This window comes from Lepisosteus platostomus, chromosome 7, assembly GCF_059453375.1.
Source record: "Lepisosteus platostomus isolate fLepPlt1 chromosome 7, fLepPlt1.hap1, whole genome shotgun sequence".
Classification (NCBI taxonomy): domain Eukaryota; kingdom Metazoa; phylum Chordata; class Actinopteri; order Semionotiformes; family Lepisosteidae; genus Lepisosteus; species Lepisosteus platostomus.
The window spans coordinates 49,271,442-49,283,579 of record NC_142617.1 but is presented as its reverse complement, the minus strand read 5'-3'; the positions used below and the strand labels follow the sequence as shown (position 1 = coordinate 49,283,579).

The following is a 12,138-nucleotide window of genomic DNA, read 5'->3' as shown; positions in this document are numbered from 1 at the left end:
CACCGACTCGGAGGCAATCCCAGGTTAGACCCCAGCACTGGCCCCAGCTTTGTCCCCTGTCTGAGCCGTGATGGACAGCATATGGCACTGGATAAACTTAATTGTCCTCCTTACCCTTGGCCAAGCGGCCAGCCCATTAATAAGCCCCCACGGCACACCGGGCACCCGAGATACTCCAGTCTCTGGAGGAGGCTGGGAGCGTTTAGTTTATTTCTTCATGGGCGCATTTGTGAAAATCAATCAGTCACCGTTGTCTCAGCCTTTAACAAACCCAAGCAGTTGCTTTTTTGATGTGTGTGTTTGTGGGGATTCGCCTACATTTGATTTTTACCCCCGCTGTCTTTAACCTCACATATCCTCATGTGCCTTACCTCGTAATTAATAACACATCAATAACTTCGTATTATTTTAATATCAGATGTTTTACTACTAATTTTTTTATTCTTAACGGACATGCCCATCAGCCAAGAGGTAACTAATGAGACCAAAACAAGGAGGACAACAGCAAATGGGAGTCATTTATAAGGATCTGCTGGATATTGCAAATGTTCTCTTCTACCACATCCCAACCTCCTTTCCCTGAGACACCTGTATTTGATATGAACATTACAGCAGTGAGAACACGGCACAAGAGAAAACTATGAAACCATCAGCACGCCTTCATTCTGGAGGAAATCTGAAAAAAGAGTACTGCAAAACAAAAGCTCAACCAGAATACCTCAAAGCAATTGGTTTGTAAGTGACAACAAAATATCCTGTTCCTACAAGCCATTAGTTTGAATCATACTTTGCCTAAGGGTTTCTTCTTTTCTTCAAGAAAAAAGTAACAATTATAAAGACAGAAGGCACGCAGCCTAAACACAAGAGTCGTTCGCTTTTCAATTCCGTCTCTTCCTGATAAGACTTGTTAGCTTTTCAGTTCTGTGACTGGCATCTTGAAAAGGGGTGAAATTTTAAGTTTAAAGTACACTACTGGCCTACTGTTATCACTTGTTAACAGTGATGCTGGTTAGAAAAATGTGTTTTTTATCGAAGAGAAAAATGCAATACGTTTGCATTTTCTTTCTTTTAGAACATGATCTGGCTCTAAACACAATCCTAACTGGACTGCGAGTGTAAACAATGTGAAAGTTACCCAGATTGCCCGAACACAACGAAACTGGTTATTTTAAAAACGAAACCTGGTTTTGGAACATGTGATATTTAATTTCAAAATGAAATCCCAAGGTTGGTGGAAATACAAATATTGGGTTTTATCATTCCAAGAGTAATGTTACTGAACTTTTTCCTTCAATAACTTTATTCATTAAAATTCCCCCTTTTATTCAGGGATACTGAACAGGAAAGGCCAACACCTTAGATAAATATATACCCTGCCCTTCCAATCCACTGAAATATGCGAGTTTCTTCAACATCTGGGTATTTATCTAAGCAAACGTGGAGAGGACAAAGGAAAAATACTTCAGAAACCAAGGAGACAACAGCACCGTGAGCCAAATGACTTGCTATAAAACTACACAAAGTTCTTAGACCTGCACATATGAGTGTCAATAAACTTTAAAGCTGTAAGGAATAATAATATATAAATGAACATTAAATGCGTCATTTGATTCTCAGTCTCTGGTGATCAATGATTTATTTGTTATTTACCAACTGTTCTGAATCATAAAGTTCACTTTTGACCCGTTATGACCACATGCTATCAATTTTCTTCTTCTTCCTGCACAATACAAGCCTGGAAATACTTAATATAAAAAAGATCAAAGAGTTTCTTTTGTGGTGCAAGAACAAAGGCAAATGTTGTGATGGGGCATGCGGAAGGGAAGAAGTAAGGATAGATAGAAGTCATATTGCCCTCAGTATTTTTTTCTGGAAAATTCTCGCATGGACAGAAGTACATAAAAAAGTATAACACTTACGTTTTGAGAAGGACTAATAAACAAGTTAGTCTACTTCCAAATTTCTTTCTGCAGCCTAATAAATTTACATTTTAAAATCTAGCAGGTGGATAATATTCCTTTGACAGGGGAAGCCTTTTGACATTTTAGAAAAACAGCTTTTGGAACAAAGAACAGTGACCAGAGTACCACACACTAATTTATTGCCTTGGTAGATGCTTTAATGGTGTTTAAGATTCACAGATAAAATGCAAACTTATTAAATATTAAAATGGCATCACGCGGTGGTTCTTCCGACACAGAAAGTACAATGCAGGACCTGTTCCTTTAGCATATTTGTAACAACACAGACTTCTTTTTCTTTTAATCACCCAGCATATGCTCCGCGGGGAGCTAAAGATACCAACAGGCTGTAATGTTTTTCTTACTTTGTTCAACATGACTGCACATCTAAAGTCTCACTGATGTAGCACCTTACTTCTATTACTTACACCTGTGACAGAATCCTTCACAAAACTAACCATCTTTTGGCATCACTCCATACAAACGCACACACCAGGCAAGGCACAAAATAAAGTTTTCAGAACAGCACGATATCAAAGAGACTATTACTGAAATGGCTAGGAATCAGATCAGGCTCCCCATAGGGTCAAGAATGCCGATTTGATTAGAAACAGATGGAATAACAGCAAAGCTAGTGCTTGGACCTCAAACTGCAAACAGGAAAGTCTAACCTTAACAGTCTGACTGTTTCCCCTAATCATTCCCAGACTTGTACTTGTTATTATTTCAGCTAACTAAAAAAGGCTTTCATCTTTCTCTCCCTGCTGCACGAACTTGCCAATAAAAATAAATCCAAAGTTACAAGAACTCTATTTTCAGTCTATCAGACCTATATAATTTAAACAAGTTAAACTCTATAAAGAAGAACAAGAAAAAGGTATTTCACTCTGTAGCTATGTTTCAAGTTAGAAAGAAATCATAGGGGAATCTAGAAAAAAAGGAGAGAAAACCCACAAGACTATTTTTCAAATCACATTTCATTCATTAATCCATCGGCAACATGTTTTCACACACTGTGACACTTTAATCAGGTCTTCAAACAGAAATCCTGAAAAACTGTGAGCTGAAATATTAAATATTTAAAAGAAAACACTCTTCCACAAAGTTCAGGACAAAAGCTCACAAATACTTATAACACTGCTAAAGTTTTCCATTTTAATTGGAAACGCTGATGCATACAACAGCTATACCTGGCAAAACAAATATTGTAGGTGTAATGCTGAGATAAAACAGTCATAGCCAAGCCTCAAAAAAACAAAACATAAAAAAATCAAACTAGGCAGAAAACTCACTAAACACAGCACCCAATGACAGCAGTATTGTTCTGCTCTTTCAAACCTGCAGACCAGTGTGAAAACCTGTCCTCTCTGTCTCACACACACATAGGAAAAGAAGTGCACTTACCGTTTTACCATTGTAGTAATACATTAAGGAGTTGCTACCCACTCCAGGCACAGGGTAAGCGCAGTACATGTTGGGTTTAGCAATTATACAGTCTCAGAGTACAGCAACAGCACACTACCTTTTTATCCCAGACATACATCCAACCCGCAGAAAAAGGACTAATTCCTTCAGTACTGTCCCTCCACACATGGATCTACTCAGAAGGAACTTATGCAAATTAGGGCTGAACCATTCCAGGCAGCAGTGGAGGGGGGAGGGGGTTGATCTCCAAGGTTTTCTCTTAAGCTGTATAAGTGCTGATGCAAAGAGAGAAGGGGGGGAGTTGGGGGGGGGGGGTGGAGTTGGGACGACAACGACTCACGGGGTGGATTTCAAAGCAAAAAAAAAAAATTTTCTGGAAAATGTGAAGCTTTAACTAAAATCATATTAATTAATGAGCATGCTATTATTTATTAGCTTTATCTAAACCCACTAAAAGCTGCAGAGCAATAAACACATGGCTTAATCCTGAGCTGGTTAATCTTTTGTTTTTGTCTTAATTAAATTAGAGCGCTCGTGGCAGTATGAGACCGGGGCTGATGCACCTCCAGCGCCTACGCCATCTGGCTTGGTTTTAAGTTGCTCCCAAACTCCAGAAATTTCCCAATCAGTAATCAGTAATTGGACTCCGGACAATGAGGGTGGGGGGAAGCAGGATTTTTTTTAAGGACCTATAACACGTGTGAAACCCTCCTTTCACAATTTTATTCCATTTTCTTCATTCAGTTGTGGGCAGCAACGTGGTAAAACGGCGAAGACGCGCGGCTGCCCTGTAACATTTAACAAGAGCAAATGTTGAACTTGAAAACCCCAGAGCCCCAGCCGATCGGACAATACCTGTGACCTTCGGAAACAGGCCAACAGTGATATTTACTGATATTTCAGTGCTAACTGGAGTCCGATATTGCGGAGGGGGGAACGTATTCAGGCTGTGGTGTGCACTTGAAGCGCTAATAAACAGCACTAAGTCTTGGCTATTAACAAAAAGTTCTTTAAAACAAGCAGCAGCTGCAGCAGGCCGAGGTGTTACGTCAGGCCATTGAAACGCCAGGCAGCACATTGACACGCCACTTCCTCTTTCTCCCCGAGCCACAAAGGCTTATTTCAGCCCTCAGAGACCAAGGGGGAGGAGGAAAAAAAATAAAAAAAAACTTATTTGCAATAAGTAATGTCTTTCCCTAAACCTCTCTGCTAAAGCTTTTGTCTTCTTCAACTAGCAAGATGCAGAATCTCTTTTGACAGTCTGGGTTCTATTGACATTAGTGTAGCAAGAGATTAAAATCCAATTGCAATGATGCATAGCTCTTACTGTTTACGGCGAGGGCATTTAGGAATAAATGCAATTTCTCCAAAGCAGATGAAGGGCTTGAATAGTTTTATTGTTATGAAAAGATGAAAGCATTGTTCCTGAGCCCATATAGAAAAAGATGCTTTTTTTGTTGTGTGTTTTTTTTTTTATATTGCTGACTTTTCTGAGTGCTTTCTGGTTTCCAAAGCACTTGAGGACATGCTGGTACTGTTTTAAAATTGGATACGTTTCATTTGACGTGAAGCTATAACGAAAAATTGGTGTAAAAAAATTGTTTAAAGACCAAATAAAGTCGAAATACAACGTTCTCCGAGACAATACGAAGGAAAAAAATAAGGTACCACAAAAAAATCTAAGAAATGGTTTGGCAGATGCGGGTTTAAGATATGAATGAGGTTACAACCCAATCACAAAACAAAACCGTACTCTTAGTGTGGAACTGTGACGTTTTTCTTTAGCAAAACTTACATAATACGCATACCGCCCTCCCCCAACTCCGTTTAACAAAATCTGTTAAACTACATTACAAACTGTCACAGCTGCACTGTATTATTCTCCCTGGCCAGCCGAGAGAATCCTGTTACATTCAGAATGGATTCCACTCTTCTCACAGTGCCCGGGTCAAAGCAGTTGTTTGTTCCAGTTTCCCGGGCGACACGTGAAGGGTTAATCCGTGGCTCAGTCTGACAAAATGAGTCAGCTGGAGATGGAGCTTTTTTATTTAAAAAAAAAAACTTTAGTTGAGACAGACATGCCGTCAGCGTGGAGAGATACACTGGACCCACGTACACCGGGGAGCTCAAGTCTGTCCCGCCTGTGACCTACCTAGGACCCTGGCACAACGGCACGCTGTCTGTGCTCGCCGTGGGACACACAAACACACACACACGTCCCCCGAATCGGCCACCGCGCCCGCACCTCACTCTTAATCACATCTGAGCAGTCGCCTTTCCTTCCAGGTCCGTCTGGGTGTCGAAAACACAAATCCACCTAGGTCAATTCCATTAGAGACCAGAAGACGGATAACTCACGCACGTTTTTTTTTTAAGAGTCGAGGTTACTCATTCTTAATTGCTGAAACTACTTCCCCTAGCAATCATGTTTTTAATTTATTCAAAATGCAACTGTCCTTTCAATTTACAGTGGAAGAAGGCTGAAAACGTAGCGATCAGCTTTTCTCATGCTGTGTCCGAATTACGGCCTTTAAATCCAACTGCTCTGGGTCCTGAGTTACAACACAGAAATGTAGCTTCTAAAACTGCACACATGCGGCATTACCTAAAAAGTGAAACGTTAAAAATGACACATATACTGTACATACTCTATTACAGTAGCAATTTAAACAGGTCAGTGCTGAAGGCACATCAATGTATAAAGAAGTACAATCGTCAATCTCAAATCGTAGCAGCATAAACCAACTGCTAAGGATTTTTCAGACTTTTGAAAGCATTTTTTCACTCTGACCTGTTATACTGTATTGACCCAGTTCCTAACTCCTTAAACTTGCAGTGGGAAGCCTTGCATTAGGTAATAGGCAATTTATAAAGCTGTCTGTATAGTTTACCGTGTAAATATATACATCCTACATTTCTTCCAGACTTAATCCCAGCTCAGTCAGTGGCTGGCTGGCTGGCTTGCTTGGTGATCTTGGACTGGCACGTGACACCTCCAGGCTTGATCCCACCCGGACCAGACTGGACTCTTAAGTACCAACAAGGCCAGTTTAGTTCGAATTTGTATCTCATGCCTTATATCTTTAAGATACCATTGACTGGATGGCACCTTTTAGTAATTTAAAATACTTTCTTAAAAGTAAACAAACTACAAGAAGTGTTTTCAGAGCTGGAGATGCCCATATAATTTTATCTGTATAATACTGCATTATCTGATTTATTTTTTAGTCCACGGAGTACAAATGGAAAAGTAAATGATTTCTTTCTTGTCTTGAGGATGTCGTGTTTGTCACATCTGGCAGGGGTATTAACGCTGTACACGGAGAGGACGAGCGGGGAGCTGGACAGGTGTGCAGCTGCAAGAGCAGTGCCAGGCTCTGCTTTCTGCTGGGGCACCTTCGGCCTGGGTGGGGATAAGGCGCTCCAGAAAAGCCCCCCACCACCCCACCCACCCAGTCCTGCTCCCCTGCTCGCGCTAATACAGCTCTGCCACTGCACGGGGGGTCTGGGGGCCATCCTGCCTTGTCGCTCTGCCCTGGCCCTTCTGCACCCCGACGCTGAGCTGGGCTCTGCAAGCCCTAGAAGGTCCGAGCGACACGTCACAGATGCACAAAACAAAGTTAGATGCAGCTTTGGCAGATTGGTGTTTGCTGGACAGCTATTCACCACACTACTCAGTAACTCCCCTATACTTTGCAGCAAGAGTTGATGTGTCTGGTGGTTATCATCTGTATACGTGATCAAACCATATTTCCCCAACAATATCCTGTTAAAATTAACCTCTGCTCTAGTAAAGGCTTGTATCCACGTTTTCAATTTGTTACTAGTCCACAGTTATGACGAGCATTTCATTTATAACCATATTGCATTGCAAAGCATTAATAACTGTTTCCATCTGTTTCATTTCTTCTTTCACTCTAAGAGAATGTTAAAGATAAAAACTGTGCTTCCCTCGGCTGTTTGCTTTCCCGTGCAAGACTTCCGATCCGTTATCTCAGCCGTTCCTGACAAGTGTGCATTTCAATCCAAAACAAATCTAAACACATCTAACTCTGCAGAGAACACATTTCTGTTTTAGATCATTTGGGCCTGGATTACAGGCCATCTATCTAATCTGCTGCTCAAAAGACAATTAAACTGCAGACAGGTATGAGTGAGACCCAGCACCCCCCCTTGTGGATGAATGATAAACTGCAAGCCATCTAAATGTAATGAAAGCAAATCAATACAACCAGAAAAATTCCTTAACCAGAGCAAAACAAATGGCAAACATTATTCTTGATCTTCAGGGCTTTCATTACAAACTATCATGTACAAAAATTAAAGATGTGCATAGACATAGCATAGAAATACTTTATTCTTTACTATTTTTAATCTATTTTTTAAAGAACCTTTGTGTTTGACTCTTGTGAATTACCTCAGTGCTTTATTTTCAAAGTTAGTTTGTATGTGTGTGTTTTTAATGAAGAACTTGTCAAGTGTACAAATAGTAAGCTCAGTGAAAGAGAAGATCTTTACGAACAAAGAGAAATGTCTATTTGAAAGAACTGCATCAAAACTCCATCTCCTGACACTTAACTACAAAGGTATTGTTATGCGTTTCCTACTGCTGAATGTCACTTCACAAGAGGTGCTCTAAGCAAGTTCCTGACCTTGCATTAGATTCTGAAGTTCAAAGAAAAAAGAGAAATATTTACTCGCCTTATATCCGTGCTCTGCCTGTAGATGGCTCTATAGGCAAAACCCTGATGAACTACAGCTGCTTAACTAAGGCCACTGTTTAACAATGTTTGCTTTTTAACAATGTCCATCCACTTTTACATCTCAGAACCCACTGCGCAGATACTTCACAGTGTAGGATGCCCAAGCTGTTAAAATAAAGCTCATAGCAGACCAAGCATCTCCTTGTGTTGTCCAGTTCTTTTTGCACAGGGTGACTCTCTCTCAATTGAACTGGAATGTTGCTGGAATGATCCGTCAAACCCAAACGACAATCTTTTTGTCATTCACAGGCAGGGCTCCAGCACGCCGTGCTGCCTCAAGGGGAACAGAATATTTGTTTTATACAGTCCGAGTCCCATCCAGCACTGCAGTTATGCCAAGCCAAGCCTCACCCACAACACAAGCTATTTTAAACCTCTACCTTTCAGCACAGCACACCTGAGGACCCCAAGAGCTGTAGCTGTCCTGGTTTCCCTTGTCAAATGCCACTCCAACACTAGAGCTCATAATACCTTCCCATACAGCAAAGTCTGTAGTGTTCCTGCTCTTCTGTGAAAGTAGACGAGTGTTACTGTCTAACCGAAGGGCACATCTAGAAAACAGAACCAAACTCCGTTTTGATCACAGGACATTAGAGAGCTTTATAGTCTGCAAGCGTGAAAAGACTACTAACCAAAGGTTCCAATTTTTCCAGCTAATTTTTTTCTATATATTTGTTTGCTCAAAGGGGCACAATAAATGATGTCCCTTAGGCAATTCAAGATACAGATGTGGCGTGGATGCAGGCAGCTGGTAACCTGGGCTGTATTTGCATGGCTGGGAGGCAAATATTGGGAAGCAATAGTTACTGGTCTGATGGGCAAAACTAGGTCTTCAGGAATTCCACTTTAAGTCATTATTCCAGTTGATCCTTCGGTAGATAAGGAATTCACAGCAACAGGGTCAATTAATGAAGTAATCAGGATTCTGCAGTGGCTCCAGCTGGAGTACCCTTGGTCCCTACTATCCCTGACCTCCAGGTGGCACTGTCTCTTATGTTTAACTTAATTACCTAAAGAGAACCTCAGAAGTACAGCCTTTCCCACAGTTTTTTTTAAAAAATGAAACTGATTTGTCAATTCGGGAAGGCTTATATTGTGCGCCTATGAAAACTTAGTAGGTGCGTGAGAACGGAGGGAATCTTTTTTTTTATACAAAGGCACAGAGGGTGATGGGAGTGTTGAACAAGCTACCCAGACAGGATACTGAAGCCGAAACCCTGTCTCCTTGCAAGAAAAAGCTGTACGAGAGTTATGGATAAATTAGCTACTAACAATAACACTAGATAGATGGGCCAAATGGCCTCCCTTCATTTGCAATTTTCGTATGTATTTGTGTTTTGTACAGACACTCTCTTAGCTCCCAGTGGGATTTTTATTAGAAAGGCCAACTCCGAACCACTAATCAGCTTTTCCGCAAGAAGGAGCTGGCGACCTGTGACCCCAACGGCTCACGTTCCAGGCTGGCTCTCGTCACGAGTGCGCGACTGGGATTCCCTGCGCAGACCGGGCACAGCTAGCAGAGTGCCGCCCAGGGAAGGGCTGGGATTAGTGGGGCTGGTCACTGTCGGCTCCCGGCGCCACTGGGCGCCCAGGCGCGTGCCGGGCGCTGGCCAGCCCATGGAGAGCGAGGGGAGGGGCTGTCCTCGGACACCAGCGGGGAGCGGGGATCACGTCTGCAGACGAATGTGTTGTCAGGCGGGGAGCCTGTGCCTGCTCCTCGCTCACCCTGTGAGGCTGCAGTGGTTGTCTCTGTGCGCCAAAACACACAACATCGGGACTCCAGAAATGGGTGGACATCAAATCGAACAGCCACATAAGTTATTTACAAAAAGTACAGCTAAGTAAAACGTGTACAGGCTGCTCCCAACTTAAGAACGAGCTCTTTTCAGGAAAACATTCCACAAGACGGATTTTAATTGCACATCTTTGCTATTTTGCTCTTGGAAAGTACTGAGTTCCTATCCTGTCCTATTCTTTGCACTGCAACGCTCACAAGATCACATTTTTAATGTAACGAGTACACTGTAATCTGCAATAAAATGAAAATCACGGATTTAACAGACTCGGCAGCAATAAAAATAGCTCATGGAATATTAGTGGAAGTTATTTAAGGAAGCGCTATTTAAGGAAGCTGCATGCTACTGCGAGTAGTTCCCATTTATGTCGGCATATCCGTAATAATTTCCGACAATCGGATTTTTAAAATTGACTGAGGTTTTACGTACAGTAGAGCGTTACGTAACCTGGGGAGCCCCTGCATTTCTCCGAAATAATGCATCTTTTAAAATGACACTTGACTGTAGTATTTTATTACTCCGAACATATGCCTTTACCTGAGAGTGAGACATTGATCAACACATGTTCAGGAGATCATGTAGACCTCCACAAACTAGTCAAGACTGCCTTCAAAGAGCGACAATAAGTGCCAAGCGGGAGAACTGGGGAGCAGGCCAGACATTTTCTGGGTGATTTCAAGAGCTACTGGTCTGCCTTGAGGTGTGGTTTGGATACACCTGTGGGGTGAGCTCTCCGCAGCCCCATCGCTCTCCCTGTGTGCCCAGGCGTCCATCTCTCGCTGGCAAGATGCAATATTACAGAGCAGGCAGGATCATCAATCATCAAGGCCATATCTCAGGTTCAAGCTGCCAGTACGGCCGCTCCTCTCGCGTCAGTCTGATTTTTTATCCCGTCATAGCCTGAGCCACAGCCAGCAATCCCCCCACAGCAAGAGATCCTATGGCCGAAAAGAAAACCCGGATTTCCTCTTTCCCACATCAAGCCTCCAGAAAGAATCCTATCCCCCATGTGTACATCTTCATGTAGTTATCATTTGTAAAAAAAAATAAAATTAGAGGGGGGAAAATGCTCATACACATTAACTTGGAAAAAAATGGCGTTTGCATGTGAAAACGACATTTCCAAGATAAGGAAATGCAGACTATGGGTCCCCCTTTTTACACATTTACAGTTTTGTTAATCTGGCAGGAACTACCTATAACCGAGCTTTAAATCCGCCACTGCATAATGTACAACTGTTAAAATGTAAATTACCAAACTATTTTTAGCTACAGGAAAAAAATATTCCTGGCCTGGGGAATAATGATTGGAGGCATTGTGTTCATTTTGTTTATCAAGCAGCTATTCAGCCTCTAGTGGGGCCCAAGTGCTTATGCAAGCAAAAGCTTTCAAGAGTGCCTGCAGCTGCAATCCCGCTCCCAGGTAGGCTGCAGGTTCTGAGCACAGCTGCCCCAGGCAAAGAGAAACGCTTCATCTGCATCTGGAGAGCCGCGCCATTGCACGTTTCCGATCGCAACGTCTGCAGCTTTTTTTTTTTTTACTGGGGGAGACCGAGAGATGGGGAGAAATTCCTGCAAGATGCACTTCTGCTTTACCCAGACTTAAAAGAGAATTAAAAAAAACCCATCTGATTCCCTCCGTCACTGCTGCCAATGCACTTTGTTCCATTCAGCATTATACTGCTTTGAGTTATGACTCATCCCAGTGCACCTGCGCCCATGTGTTAAGTACTGACAAATAAAAGCCCTACATCCATTTACACAACAAAGAGATGTACCCCGCACGGCAACCAGGCTCGCTCTCATTCTCTCCCTCTATCTCCCCGTTTCTCTCTTTCCTTACTTGCTTGTTTTTTTTTTTTTGGGGGGGGGGGGAATAAAATCTTGCACTTCTCCCTTGCTATGCAAGTTTTATTCTTCCTATTTCCTCTCTCTCCCTCCCAGTGATGTAAGTTTGCAAATCCAGACTCGTTTCTAAACAGTTTCACTCCTTTAAAAGAATAAAGCACATTTAATTCTGCAAGAAGAACACTGCAAGAGTGGCAGATTATCACAGCCAATAGTGATTTTGTTCCCCTTAGCAAACTCCCTTCCAGCGTTTTTTCATCAAAGCCCTTTATTCCCAGGGGATACATTTTCAAGCAAGAGGGATCTACAAACTAGTTGCTTTTAAGCTTTTTCTAGTGCTGGGCT

The 12,138-nt window shown here is 42.2% G+C and overlaps 1 protein-coding gene across 8 annotated transcripts in view; it reads right to left on the bottom strand.

Moving 5' to 3' along the window:
• Positions 1–12,138, bottom strand: part of tcf12 (transcription factor 12) — a 119,293-nt gene that overhangs the window by 32,348 nt on the left and 74,807 nt on the right. The window contains exon 1 of one of the 8 annotated variants that reach the window (XM_088640960.1): positions 3,366–3,555. The exons of the other annotated variants lie outside the window; for them this stretch is intronic. Coding sequence (XP_088497086.1) covers positions 3,366–3,434 — 69 coding nt within the window. The 5' untranslated portion in view covers positions 3,435–3,555. Of the gene's footprint in view, positions 1–3,365; positions 3,556–12,138 lie in introns of those variants that run through there. 8 annotated transcript variants of the gene reach the window in all.